The sequence below is a fragment of the Cyprinus carpio genome, unplaced genomic scaffold, assembly GCF_018340385.1.
Source record: "Cyprinus carpio isolate SPL01 unplaced genomic scaffold, ASM1834038v1 S000006557, whole genome shotgun sequence".
Lineage (NCBI taxonomy): Eukaryota > Metazoa > Chordata > Actinopteri > Cypriniformes > Cyprinidae > Cyprinus > Cyprinus carpio.
This window is the reverse complement of record NW_024879219.1, coordinates 951,655-967,522: the sequence shown is the minus strand read 5'-3', so window position 1 is coordinate 967,522 and position 15,868 is coordinate 951,655. Positions and strand designations below refer to the sequence as shown.

General features: G+C 36.0%; 1 protein-coding gene across 1 annotated transcript in view; it reads right to left on the bottom strand.

The window, feature by feature from the left end:
- Nucleotides 1-492: 492 nt before the first annotated feature.
- Nucleotides 493-15,868, bottom strand: part of LOC109083393 (NLR family CARD domain-containing protein 3-like) — a 67,229-nt gene continuing 51,853 nt past the window's right edge. The window contains 5 exon segments of the mRNA XM_042754613.1: nt 493-990; nt 8,755-8,928; nt 13,371-14,336; nt 14,338-15,130; nt 15,304-15,496. Coding sequence (XP_042610547.1) covers nt 813-990; nt 8,755-8,928; nt 13,371-14,336; nt 14,338-15,130; nt 15,304-15,496 — 2,304 coding nt within the window. The 3' untranslated portion in view covers nt 493-812.

The window sequence follows — 15,868 nt, the reverse complement described above, 5'->3', positions numbered from 1 at the left end:
TTGATTAATCAGTGAAATAATCTGTGATTAGTCGATCAATCGTTCTAATAATCGTTAGATTAATCGAGTATCGAAATAATCGTTTGTTGCAGCCCTATATACAAACATACATTTGTTTTGGGCACATTCTGTTACGGGTGCTGGTGGGTTAATCAAGGCGCACGATGAAGGAGATAACAAAAAGGCTTTTAATGATCCACGGGAGAGAAAAGGGCACATCCAATAGTAAATAACATTAACAATCAACGTAAACCTCAACAATAGCGGACAAGGAGGAACTAAACAAACAGGGCTTTTGAACACCAGGAAAGTAATCAGAGGAGAGGAAACAGGTGGGGAGTAATCAATTAACAAAACGAGGAACGGAACATGACCAAATAGGGATAACACAAAAGGAACAGAAAGACCATTACTGTGATACATTCAGTATAATCATTGTATTTGATCATTTACATTTTGATTTTTAAAGGAATCATTCTCCCAAAAATATAAATTGTCATAATTTTCTTTCCTGTATGTTGTTCCTAACCTGTATGAGCTTCTTTCTTATGTGAAACACAAAACATGATATTTTGAATATTGTTGGCAACCAAAGTTTGGGCATCATTGCTTTCCATTGTGTGAACAAAAACATTTATCAAAATATCTTCTTTTATTTTCCACAAATAAAGTCATAATGTTTTGAAATGTCTTGAAGAAAAGTAAAGTGATGACAGAATTTAAATTTTTGGGTGAACTATCCCTTTAACATGAAATGTTTTTGTTTGGCAGTATTTTCACACAGTTTCTTGTGTTCAATAATATAATAACACTCACCATAGTTTCTTCAGTTTACAGAGTGGATCCTTCAGTAGAGCAGAGAGCAGCTTCACTCCTGAGTCTCCTGGTGTATTACCACTCAGATCCAGTTCTGTCAGGTGTGAGGGGTTTGATCTCAGAGCTGAAATCAGAGCAGCACAGCCTTCCTCTCCAATACTGCAGTCTCTCAGCCTGCAGAGAGTGAAGAACATGAATGATCTCTGAGACTGTGTTTTAGTTTTAGGGTGAGAGTGTGTTTGTGTGTGTGTTTGTATGAGCACTACTTTTTCTAATCACCAGGATCAGTGCTATAAAGATTTTAACTTGCCAGCACAAGCACAAGATAAGAAACTAATTGAAATGCACTCTACCCACATGATTCCTGATACTGAACTAGTTTATCATTTTCATTCTTCAAACCTTTTGTAGTACTATACATGTAATAATGTTAAAATATTAAGAGTAACATTACAGTATAACTATGACATATTACTCTGGTGTTTAAGATTGTGGGGAGGTTGAGAGGGCAGGTATATTTGGAAAATAGACACTCTTAATTTTTTCTCACACTGAATTAATATATAATTATAATAATTTTAATTGATAATTAATATTTTGTGACTGGTGTGTGGTAGTTTACAATGGAACTAAAGATGGACTCATGTAAAAATTATTAAAATTACAATTATTACAGACAAATGAGAATTATTAAAATTAAAGGCTTATATTTGAAACAAAGGTCTTGTTAATGTTTTCAGTTTTTTCAAAGTAATTAAATCAACAGATTTTCAGTAACTGAAGAATATGAAAAGGAGTATATTTGGGGAAAAAGAGATGATCACCATATTTTTAATGAAACATTTAAAAATATTAAATCACTCACAAAACATAAACAATTATAATTTAATTGAGATGCTGTAAAGTCATTTTAAGTTACTATGAGATCTTTAAGCAGTGTAAGAATCTTTCACAATCTTTTCCTTTATAATGAAATATTCCTGTATTTTTGTTTTATAAATCCTTTTTGCAATGTACTCAGTTAATAAAAGTAAGTTATTTTATCAAAGCAGAATATGGTACAAACTTTGCTGAAGGGGTTGTTTTAGACAATAACTAACTGAGATATTATGCAAAACATATTACTTTAGTTGAAATATTTGTATCGATATTGTGGTCCTTTAGCCTCATACTGTTGAGTCTTTAACCTCGAGTGTGAGATAAAAGGCCATTCTTGCCACCTCATATTTTTCTATATATTTCTATATCCCTGTGGAAGTTGTATTCAATATTGATTTGTCTGAAATCTCTGAGGGACTCGTGTCTTTATCCTGATTGTACTCTAATACTGGTGTGCAGTAATGAGAGAAGCACTTCTAGATTCTAGCAGTCACTGCAGCTGTGATATTAAAGAAAAAGACTACAGTGCTGGTTTTATAAAAGACTCCATCAAAATATTGCCATTAATTAGATGCAAATTTCATTATTTTTATTTCTTACATTTATTTTAACCCTCAAGCATCCTTCACACAGCAGCCCTTAATTTGTCCTTTTGTTTTTTTTCAATAAATGTCATATCACTGTCTTCAATAAAATAAAAAATAAAAATGTATGTTTTTTTTGGTGTTTTTTTTTTATTATTATTTATTTAGCTCTAAAAGTACCATATTTAATGTAAAAAAAATGCTTATTTTATGTAATATTTAATATTTCTTATACTTCAGTAAAAACAAATCATTCCAGTAAGTTCAGAGCCAAAAACCAACTTTTTGGTGACATCTGGTGACATATGAGGGTATAAAAATAGTGTAAACAGTTTACATTTTTTTTATGCTATTTAAAAAAAAATTAAAAACTCCAATACGCTTCTGTATAGGGCTGGGCGATATGAGCAAAAATTCATATCTCTGTATTTTTTGGCAAGCAATGACGCGTCACCATGGAAACCATAAAGTGACACATCTAAATAACAACAACCCTCCCGTCGTGGGAAATGTACAGCAAATCGATTTTATGCCCAGTCTCAGAGCACACAAAGTTATATTTTATTGTTCTACGTGCAAAATCAGTGTTACAATTCTGCACGAGCCGCTCGATATCCACCTGTTCTCTCTCGGAGAGTAACTGTGCAGCTATGTTGTGTTGAACTCGTTCATTATTCTGCATCAGGAACCAGTCGAGTAGGTCTGAGCGGCTCACACACACACGCTCATGCTAATCCGACGCTCAACGTGTCAGAAACACGAATTACTCGGTAAAGCATTTCTGTGTCATGCTGAATAATTATTGTTCTACGGTGTGTTGCTGCGCGTGATGTACGTACGTAACTTGATTGTGATTGACGCTGACGTAATCTCATAATGTCTGGGACAAAATTACTAATTGAATTAATATATATATATATATATATATATATATATATATATATATATAATTTTATTATTTGTATCAGGCTTTTCAGCAAACACCATTTAACAAGTATTGAATTAACCCTTTCACACGTAAGTTTAAAATATTCTGGCTGACCCCCCCAGTGTGAGTTTTTCAAGGCGACCGTTATTTAGAATGTGTCACTTTATGGTTTCCATGGTGACGCGTCATTGCTTGTCACGTGACATATCGCAGCAACAACAGAGCTGAATGAATGATGATCTGCTTTTATGTCATTTTTCCTTTTTTTATTCAAAATATTCACAAATTTGTTAGATATGGCATGAAATAGCTGATATTCCGATTGTCAAATATATGCAAGTGGAAGTGTTTTGTTGTTTAAACACCTTTATAACGATCGCGTCAGTTGAGCTGTATGCGCGATGGGCGCCGCCATCTTAGTTTGTGCCGCAGACGCAGTTCAGAGATATGAATAAAACGTGTCTAATTATAACGGAAAGGATTATTATTGCCTCTTCCTTTGACATCAGTGTGTATTTTACAAACTCTAATGTTTTGTTCTTTTAGTATTTATATGTCTGAAACCTAAAATAAACATTATGTGGTTGAAAACACTGAAAAGTTTTGATGACAGCTCTGAGCGCGCGCCTGTCTCTGGCTCAGCGCCAGCCAACGCGCGAGAGCACATTTGAATTTCACGTCATGCACTGACCGGTGTGATCGTACACTCCAGGGACCAGCCTAGACTTATACAGTCTATGGACTGATCACACCGGTGTGATCGTATGTGCGAAAGGGTTAAATTAATTGCAACAAAAATATATAGGGCCTATATATTTTTTCCACTTTTTTTATAGAAATCATCTCACGACCCCTGTGCCGGGGGGAGAACCAAACACCCTCTTCCTTCCTGCCACAAACTGAATAATAACTTCCCACACCTGTCTGATGATGAGCACCTCCAAACACACCGCCGTCTGTCTTTTACTGGGAAAGACCTGCGCTACAAACTCAGACGAGGGTCCCGCATTACAGCAGCTTCACCACACTCAGATCTTTCAGCACCTGCCTCAATGTTTGCATTCAAGAAACAAATCTTCTGTTGCAGCATCATAACTCAATAACAACAAGCGTGCAACCGGATACAGACTTCAGCGATGCATCACGGCCCTCGGTCCGCAGGTTAGCAAAGCACCTGAAACAGTGACTTTGAGAGAATGCAGAAGTGTGCAGGAAACATCAAGGTCTGTGTTTGATTCCATTATCCTCAGAGACTACAGAACCAAGAGTAAAAACCGGGGGACAAGGTTTGAAATGGAGATGCCTGCATATTATATGGCGTTAAGGAGTCATTTATAGTTAGTGGCTCCATCGATTATGTTTCACTCAAAGGCTTTTCTTCTTTCAGAAAAGCTGAACTACATCAAAAAGAAAAAAGCTTCTGAGGCCTTCCCTTGTTTAATTTGAGAGGAAACAGCACAGACATGTAAGAGCTGGAAGGAGAGTGAGACTGTAAAAGTAATTACATTAAAAGATGAAAGGTGTCACACCTGACTAGAAAAATTAGTCAAGTGTTAATTTGTCCAGTTGAGATGTAATGATTAGTAGCAGGAAATGACTTATTAGCAAATCACAGTTAGGCTTTCAAGTACAAAAAACAACAAAACTCTAAATATTAGCTAAACCAGATCATTACTGGCAAAGAATATTTAGCATTAATTAAAAACAGAAATTAGTAAAATAACCACATTGCAGCCATATGGTTGAATAAAAAAATTACAAATTTGCATGATGAAAATGAGGCCTTTTATGGAAAAATTAAGCACTAACTAATTGTATTTTTATAACTAATTTTACAAATAATAATAATATTAATAATTTTATTGTTTACACTAGCGTTAAAACGTCAGTAAGAATTAATAATGTTTCTGAAAGAAGTCTCTTCTGTTCACCTAAGCTACATTTATTTGATCAAAAATACTGTAAAATTTGTAAAATATTACTATGATTTCAAACAGCTGTAATCTAGACAATAAGTGTTATTTCGTGACATCTGTAGCCACGATTTATCCCTGAATTGGACAGGCTGTGTATGAGCGAAATCAAGGCAATCTGTGGTCTAATTTCAATGACTTGGCTATAGCCCTATTTTGAACCAGCTAGTCTAAAACTGTTTACATGTACAGCTTGTGGGATGCATGACATCATAACAAGCCACGTGTTAATTTGCATATTTTTTTGCTGTCACACATTACATTTCCCGATTAGATTTTTTTACTTTGTTAAATAAACATGCAATTACATATCCCAACCTGTAGATGGCAATTTGCCCTACTGAGACATGGCCACTGCCAACGCGAGACTTGGAAGTTGGTAGAGAATTCGGCCAGATCTCGCGATAAACAATACCGCCGGCGCCATAAGTTTTTTTTGAAGAGCAACACGTGATCAAAAGCCGCAGGAGGAGAAGGACGCGTGAGCAACGACGCTGGCAATCCACAGACAGACAACAGAAATAAGGACATTTTTAGGGGGTTTTTTGTAAGTATCTGTGTTATCTCTTTGACATGTTGCCATTCTACATTTGATATCTTGTAGGGACCGTGAAATTATAGCAGAGAGCAGGGTAGAGTACGCCATTCTGTGGTTATCTCAAAGGCAAGGGATTTGGTTCAAAAGCACTTTGTGTTATGTTGGTTTAAAGTCTCTTCATATCCCGATGACAATCACCAAGATACGTGGTATAAATGATTTTATATCGACTGTGGAAGGCATAAAATATTGTACCAGTCATATTCCTCGTCAACTTTATGCATTTACATACCTCTAAACACCCTGTAATAAGTGAAATGTGAGAGATTAATACTTCGCAGAAATTATTAGATGCAAATAGTAAAGTCTTTCGGCTTCTGGCAGTTTGTTGCATATAAAAACTGAATCCTAATTCTCCAAATGTAGTTTTGTCACTGGGGACAGAAAGCAGAGCTGAAAGGCCCTAAAACTTTCAGTGCTTTATAAATCTAGTATATTACGTTGAAGTACATGCTTTTTACAGACAGGAAGTCAGTATAAATACCTCAGAACTGGAGTGATGTGATCCACGTTCTTTGATTTAAATGCACTATAAGTTTTATTGATAATTATACAGTGAACAAATCACAGCAATAAATATGCAGAACAAAACACCATATTCAACACACAAAGGAATAAAAGTAGCTATACCAGTTTTCTTGTTGTTATGCACAGTGTTGACTAATTCTGTTTGTGTGTGTGTGTGTGTGCGTATTGTTTAGTACAGATATGGCTCAGTGGAGACAGGCTTAAAATTGAGGTCAGTATTTGTTACCAATTGTTAACCTTTTTTTTTTTTTTTTTTTTAGGGTTTTGCAAAACTGTCTTATGTCTACTTTTAACATGAAGGGGGTGGTACACTGCAGAAGACCACTCTGTTCTCGATCATTACAGGTATGTGTGTGTTTGCATGTAAAAATTGCTCAGAGAGCTTATGTCTGTCTTTAGGCTTAACGATTTAATGTCTTTTCTTTATGACATCAGTCTGTATTGATATAAATATATTTTCCAAATCTGTATATACTGAGACTATATATGTCAGCTCTATATTACCAAGCCCTATCATCAAAGAAAAATAGAAAGAAACTCCGTCGCAATTGATGTAATTAAAGTAAAACATGATGATGTTATTTTTTTTCTTTCTTGTCAGATGCCGTGATGACCAACTTCCCAACGGCAACTGAATTAGACTTGAGGAATGCCATCGGGCAGCATTTTAAACAAGCACCAGGGAGAGTGTGGGGGGGGTATAGAAATAAAAATAACAGTTAATCACTTCACTCTTGATAGTTTGTCTCGTGATCTGTATTGGAGTTAATATTTATCCATGTCATAAGTTTTACGAGTATTGGTTGTCCTTTATTACATTTTTTTTTTTTACAAGTTAAAATCTTACTTTTTTTATGTAATTACATTGTTTATGTTTTGTTATTGTCACAAATATATTATTTCTTATGTTTTTCATTTTGTATTGAATATTGTTTTAAATATTGTTTTAAGTTTTCATTATTAAAAATTTTGCTTTTATTAATAAAAGCTTTATATTTAATTTGTTTGTTTTAATTGCTATTTATGAGAAGAACATGTTATATTTAGTTAACAAAAAATATTTTAGGTATTGTTTTGTTATCTATTATGTAGGCATTGATAATCTGTCGATTTGATGATTATGGTTAGACATCTATTGAATTCTCACTGACAGCCCAAATTCAGCCTTGTTTTAGCCTAGACGTCTGGGCTGTGTTTAGACGGGTAATAGACGTCTTTTAAACCAAAAATTGCTTGCTGGGTAGTTGCACCGCTTGCGCAGGAATTTGTGTCAGAGTAGAAAATGCGACTTTGTGAAATGGACTGTCCTAAATTGTTGCTATTGTAGCATCATAATGCTTGAAAGCCTATGCATTTGGCAAGTATATTTTTTTAATAAACCATTATATTTCATTTCAATTAAAATCTATTTTCACCCTCATCTTGGGTGAGGGGGCGGGATAGTCCGAGTGAGGGGGCGACGCCGGGCCTGACTCACAATAGCGATTTAAGTACAAAAACCGGAAGAATCCCTTTAAATAAATCATCTGATCGATGTCTTAAGGTGTGGTAACCGTAGTATAAGCGGAATAATTGACTCTGGGCCGTTGAATTATTAGAAAGATAATGCACACTCTGCTTCGCGTCGTGTCCGCATCACCACCTCGGGTGTGCATTATTTTTCTAATAATTCAATGGCCTGGAGTCAATTATTCCTTACTTGGACTTTATATCTAAAAATTACCTCAACCTAGCACCAGCAAGCTTGTTAGCTAGACAGTTAGCATCAGCTAACAATATTTACTTATTTTCAGAATGGTTATGAAGAAACATTCATATCTGTCTATTCGGCTAGTTAATCCAAACAATATAAAAATGTATACTGTTGATATACAATATAAAAACAGACGTCACATGGGGCTAAATGTGTAGCATTTTAATAAAACTGGTGACATTACGGCAGCGGGGAATTTGAACATGCATGAGTGTTATAAGACCAAGTCATTTGCTCGTTGTCTCCATTCTGCCCTCTTGTGTTCTCTCTGTGTATGTTTGTGTTTCAGATGGGCGGGTCCTGGAGATAATTTGCTGGAGGCTGCGATTGGTTCTCCTCTTCACCTGACCCAGATATAAGGACTGCTCCAAACACTCAATAGGGCCATGATTGTGCCATCGCATATGATGCTGTAGTTTGCCTTTGTGTCTTGCTGTCGTTGTTTAAGTCTTTGAGTGTCTTACCAGAGAGATAGTGTGTTGGTGTTTAAGATTGTGAGTGTTATTGTGTTCTGTGTTAATTCTGTTATAGTGTTTTTGGGGTTGCCCAAATTTGTCCAGAAGGATGCTTGAGAGTTTAAAGGGTCTTAACTGAGGGTGAGAAGGCAGCAAACAAAACCACTTCTATAGAAAACACATCTGAGTTTTTACTTTTTACTCCAAACATTACAGTTACTGAGATGTGACGAGACTCACCGTAGTTTCTTCAGTTTACAGTGTGGATCCTGCAGTAGAGCAGAGAGCAGCTTCACTCCTGAGTCTCCTGGTGTATTATAGTTCAGATTCAGTTCTGTCAGGTGTGAGGGGTTTGATCTCAGAGCTGAACTCAGAGCAGCACAGCCTTTCTGTGTAATATAACACCAGGAGAGACTGCAGAGAATATACAGAAGATTAAAAATTAGTTATTAGAGCTTGACTCATGTGTCCAATATAACTGCTGAAAAACACAGATGTAATACATATTATAGATATCAATTATTAAACCAGACACATAGAGTGACTCAGAGTCAAGTCCCATTTTAATAGACTTCAGACTCAAACTGAAATTACTTCAGATTTGACTCAACAAACAGAACACAAATATTCCCAAACTACTTTTGTATTTTATTTGTATTCAGTCTGCTTATAGCGGAGCTGTACAGACTGAGTACATTGTGATCATTTGTTTTCCTGATTTAATACTGAAAACAGAAAAAATAGAATTCTATATATAAAAAAAAACGGAAAAAAAAGAATAGAAATAGATGGATAGAAAATGAGAAAGCAGCACCTTTTTCATTATATACACACACACATAAAGAATTTGGCTTGATTTTTCCATTTTTTTTTAGGATAGAAAATGGTTAATATTTGATCTCCACATTTAGGCGGACATGAAACACATCTTTCTGCTGATTGGTCAACCAAAGATCAACTTGTGCTGTACAAACACTTGTTAATAACGGTTACAAGTTAGTCAAGATTACAATTAATGCCCAACTGGAGTCTCACTTGATGCCAAAATTAGGGATGCACCGATCATGATTTTCATGGCCGATTTCGATACCGATTTCCATTTTTTTTTTCTTTAAGCAACAAACGAGAAAGAAGGAAAGTATGCATAAACAAGATGTTTATTTGGTATTTAATAGGCCAAACTGGCTTTTGGCTATTGAAAACAATAACCGTAACCATCTGAAATTCACGTCAGTGACTGCACAGTAAGTAGCCTACATTCAATACAAACATAGATGGTACAGACATCAGGATTTAGCTTTTGTTTTTGAATTGGGTTGAAACAACATAGAACTGGCCTTAAATGAAAAGATTAACTGTAACCATGTGAAATTAAAGGCAACAACTGTATAGTTCTTCAATCCAAACAACACAATCAACACACATTCAAGAAGATGTTTCTTAATCAGCATTCAGTATTTGTTTTAGTTTTTAAATTTGGTTTTAAAAAAAGGTCTTAACCAGTGAGACTAAATAAAAGTATGCTATATAAATAAATTATTCAAAAATGTTAAAATCAAATAATTTTGGTGCAAATAAAACAAAGATGCAAAGTGTTTCATTCATCCAATTAAAAAAAATAGCGTAATGATTCACATTTATTTATTTTTTTACTTGAGCCAATGAAAAATAAATAACTATTGTCTCAAGTTAAAAAATATAGATGTGATTCATTACCCTAAAATATTTTAATTGGATGAATGAAACAGTGTGCTACAGCAGGTGATTTTTAAATCAAATTAAGTCTATGTAATTTTAAGGTAAAATAAAAATAATCATTCTATACAGAACTGACGTTTACTTCTGGCTTTTCAAATGTGTATGCAAGTTATACTTTATACAAAAAAAAAAAAAAAGCATTTCAGTTTTGTCACAGTTTAGTCTGTTTCGTTTCTCATCCAACACGCGAGAAGTTGAGCTGAACATCCCTTCACTGTCTACGCTTGTGCAGGTACAGTAAGCTCGCCGCACCTTCAGTGAACACAGGAAAGGGGCTCTTATTTTGTGCTTCTTTTGCACTTCCTGCTATTTGTGCCTCAGACATGTAGCTCTGCACTTCCAGGCGGGAAGGAAGTCGACCGGAAGTTGAAGTCGGCCGCGTGCCGCCATCTTGTAGCAGAACTTCACTTGCGTTAGCATCCCATTGACTCCCATTCATTTTGGCGTCACTTTGACAGCGAATAACTTTACATCTGAGGCGTTTAAAGACTCCATTTGTCCATGATTTATTTCTAAAGATACACGACAATGTATAAAGGGCTCCATTACCTTCTATGTTACATTATGGCCCCGCAAAAACAGTTTTTGTAAAAATAGGCTAACGATTGTGTCATAACCACTCGACTCTCTGTCGCACAGTAGAGAAATTACCGTACAGACAGGAGGAGAAGCTCGCAGGCAATCGGGGAGACGTCAAGAGAGAAGCCCATAGATATAGAGTCCATAAAAGCAACGGGACAAAATATTTCAACAACGGTTTTGGGGAATTGGAAATAATTCGGTATGTGGCAAGTGAATACATATGAATTAGCTTTTATCCACAAACTTTAATAATTTATCTACTTCATTAAATAATGAAGTATGGGTAACGGCCGGTATATTGACGGGGAATGGAGAAATTATCAGGAAATTATACAGGCAGTGTAAGAAAAATCTCAATGTCAATCGCGGTTAACGTTCCTTTATTTATTTACAGATCTACGCTTGAAGATGAATGTGATCCCTTTCATCCTGGTCGGAAGCCATCTACAGAATGTCATAGCCTACATAACGTGAAATAAAGAAAGTTTTTTGTTCAAGTGTTTTTGACCATGATTTATTAGCCAAAACTGCATGATTTAACACCTAGCTCACAATTATTTGAATATTAGCCTATGGCCAAATGTTTTACGTGAAGAGATGAAATCATGTAGAACAATAAGCAATTTTAAGAGACTATAAATGAACAGCCTATATTGAATCAATACGAAAATGACTCGAGGGGATATTGTATACTGACAGTATGGTTCCTGGGATTATATATGTCTGTTTTGGATGGGTTACTATTCGGTTTGATGTAGATAGAAGGAAACGAACATTTTTTTAATGTGTGCGTTTATTCATGTATGTGTGCATGTGCTATTTGAATCACTTTTAATCATTTTGGATGATTGTACATGTTCTTTGTTATCTGTTATTTATATATATATATATATATATATATATTTATATATATATATATTTATTTATATATATATATATATATATATATATATATATATATATATTATGTGTGTGTGTGTGTCTCAAAATAAGCTAACTAAACTAACTAAAATGACTAAGTACTGCAGAAAGGCAAACGATTACAATCCAAAAATAGGCTATAATTTCAGAGTCGATAATAATAATAATAAAAGTCGATTGTAGCCACTTCTTTTGTCAGGCCTATAATGTTTTAATGTAAGATGTCATATTGTAATTATATATAGCGTAATATGATATTATATATAATTATTATAATATTATTATATTATATTATGTTATTATATTATATTATGTTATTACTATACAATACGATTTGATTTCCAAAATCACACACACACAGACATATGTGAGTTTATTCTGATCAGGCTCAAGCTCGCCGTCTCTGCAAGATTAATGATGGCAGTTTGCACGCACAGCTACTAGAAGATTTACATCTGTCAGACAGGTTGCTGACGTCATCAAGCTTAGTTTGAGTCTGCGCGTCAGAAACGGAAGTGCTAAAAATCGCTAAAAATGGGCTTCACTTGTCTCAATTGAGTTCCAATGGGGTCGCTGTGTCCATTTCTTTTACTGTCTATGTGCACTTCCAGTGCTGAACGGCTGCCCGTGTTCTGCGCACAGATTTCGAAATACTTCCACACAAACGACAATGATAGCGAATGATTACAAGGTAGTCTGTGCAAGCGGACGCACTTCCGGAAAAATTGGCTGAAAAAACACCAAAAACCGGTCGATCGCCGATCGCGTATTTTAAGCAAAAACCGGCCGGTTCCGATTTATGGCCGGTCAACCGGTGCATCCCTAGCCAAAATGAGTCCTTACTCCTGGGAAGTTGTGTAAACTGTTAGTGTTGTATAGTTTGTTTTATTTATTTATTTTTTGCAACATTTATCAGATGATTTGAGGCTCAGTCTTATTGCCCAGACAATACTTTTGCTAATTCAAGAAAGTACTGAATGTTTTCAAATTAAACATGGTTAATGTTATTGAAGATTTCTGCACATGTATATCTGATGTACAAACAAAATGTCATGAAATTATACAAGCTAGCCTTATCCATGTTAATATATTTATATTTTTTAAATAAATTTTTCTGGAGAAAAAAAAAAAAGTAAAATGGCAGCACCATAAATGACTGTCACATGATTAAGTTTTTTTTTTTTTGTTCGTGTTTGTTTGTTTGTTTGTCTTTTACTTTTTCCTCAGTTTTACTAAAAAACATTTTGTCTAATGATTTAATTTAATTAAAAAAGGATTATTATACTTATGAATAATTTGATTGAAACAAACCTGAATGCAACTTTTAAGTGATTGATGATGATCTCAATCCAATATTTGTAAAATCAGAGTAACAACCCTGTTCCTGAAGGAACCTCAACTTTGCACAGTTTGGATGAATCTCTCTTATCAAACACACTTGATTCAACTCATCAGATCATTAGTAGAGCCATCTGTGATGTTAGCTGAGTGTGTCAAATAAGAAAGACCTCAAAATATACAGAAACAGTGTAGAGAAACACAAGCCTACTGTATAAAAAAAAGTCAATAAAACAAAGACACTGTAAAATACTCACTCAATCTTTCTAGATGCTTTGATCACTGGCAGCAGCCTCAGAAGACATTCTTCTGATCGATCATATTTACTCAGATTAAACTCATCCAGATCTTCTTCTGAGTTCAACAGCACAAACACCAGAGCCGACCACTGAGCTGAAGACAGTTTGACTCTAGAGAGAGGAAAGACATCTGTTCCGCTCAGGTATGTTTGTACTTCCTGCTCTAGTGAAAGATCATTCAGTTCATTCAGACAGTGGAACAGATTGATGGATTTCTCTGGAGAGGGATTCTCCCTGATCTTCTGTTTGATGTATGCAGCTGTTTCCTGATTGATATGAGAGCTGCTTAATGTCTTTCTCAGGAGGCCTTGTAAGAGAGTCTGATTAGACTCTAGTGAGAGACCTAGAAGGAACCGGAGGAAAAGATCCCAGCGTCCGCTCTCACTCTGTAAGGCCTTGTCCACTTCTCTCTTCAGTAAACTGCTCATTGGTGACCTGAACTCATTCATCAGTCCTGTGTTTTGTTCAGAAAAGGACAGCAGCTTGAATAAAGCAGCAAGAAACTCCTGAATACTCAGATGAACAAAGCTGAACACCTTCCCCAGCTGCAGTCCAAACTCCTCTCTGAAGATCTGGGTACAAACTCCTGAGTACACGGACACTTCTCTGACATCAATGCCGCTCTCTTTCAGGTCCTCCTCATAGAAGATCAGGTTCCCTTTTTCCAGCTGTTCAAAGGCCAGTTTTCCTAGAGACAGAATAGTCTTTCTAGCCTGATCAGAATTGATTTCATATTTCCCTTCATACTTCTGTGTCTTCAGTTTGGTCTGAAAGATCAGGAAGTGTGTGAACATCTGTGTGAGAGTCTTGGGGATCTCTGCACTCTCTGCTTCACCCATCATCCTCTCCAGAACAGCGGCTGAAATCCAGCAGAAGACTGGGATGTGACACATGATGAACAGACTTCTTGATGATCGGATGTGTGACGATTCTATCAGCCAGACTCGGATCATTTATTCTCTTCCTGAAATATTCCTCCTTCTGAGGGTCGTTGAATCCTCGTACCTCTGTGAGCTGGTGGACACACTCAGGAGGGATCTGATTGGCTGCTGCTGGTCGAGAGGTGATCCAGAGGAGAGCAGAAGGAAGTAGGTTCCCCTTGATGAGGTTGGTCAGCAGCACATCTACTGAAGCTGATTCTGTCACATCAGACAAGCTCCGATTGTTTTGGAAATCTAGACGCAGTCGACACTCATCCAGACCATCAAATATGAACATGACTTTGTAGTCCTCATAATCTGCTGACTTTAATTCTTTGGTTTCTGTGTGAAGGTGGTTTAGAAGATCCACAAGACTGAGATGTTTCTGTACCAAGTTCAGCTCCCTGAAAGGAAGTGGAAATATGACGTGAACGTCCTGATTGGCTTTTCCTTCAGTCCAGTCCAGAATAAACTTCTGCACAGAGACTGTTTTTCCAATTCCAGCGACTCCTTTAGTCAGCACAGTTCTGATGGGTTTGTCTTGTCCAGGTGAGGGTTTAAATATGTCATTGCAGTTGATTGGTGTCTCCTGTGTCTCTGGTCTCCTGGACACTTTCTCAATCTGTCTCACCTCATGTTCATTATTGACCTCTCCACTGCCTCCCTCTGTGATGTAGAGCTCTGTGTAGATCTCATTCAGACGTGTTGAGTCTCCGTGATTGGACAGTCCTTCATTGATTCTCTGATATTTATCCTGTAGTCTGGATCTGAGTTTTTGTTGATACACAGGCATCAGTTCTGAACAAAGGAAATAACTGTTGTTATTAGCAGAGCAATATGTTAGAAATTTATTTTTAGGTTTGATATGTTAGATATCAGATTGTGTCGTGACATTCAGGAACATTAGTGACTGAAGACAGAAGGTTGATAATAAAAACACAGGCTATAATCTGCTGATCCAGAGCTCTTACTGGTCTGTAGTGTGTTAGCGAGGTCTGTCTGGTTCATCTTCCTCAGGATGAGCAGTGTGATCTTCAGAAGCCCCTCTCTGACTCTGCTATGAACCTCATCATCATAACGGTCTCTTTCAGAGCATTCTGGGTAATCTGGACTCAGTAGTCTCTTAAAACTTTTTAACTCAGAAATGATTTTGTGCTCAAGCTCCTGAAATCATAGTAAATATTCAAACAATAAACCTGCATTCAGTCACAGAGAAGGTGAACCAAAGGATCAATACACAAGAGTTAAAGCATGAATACTAATAAACATCACTGAATTATATCAGACCTGCTAATAACTTCCACTGTATGCTCAAATATCAGCGTCTACAGAGACTGAGGTTAAAAGAGAGAGTTTGACTGGATTGGCTGTTTGTTAGATTGATGTTCATCTTTGTGCAGCAGTCAGGTTACATTTGGATTCATCTTCTCTACTTTAGTGGACATTGATCTGCTTTATAGTGGCCTACAACTTATCTTACGTGTGTGCAGGAAAGTAAATATGACTATTACAGAGAGGATTTCACAGATTTCTCAA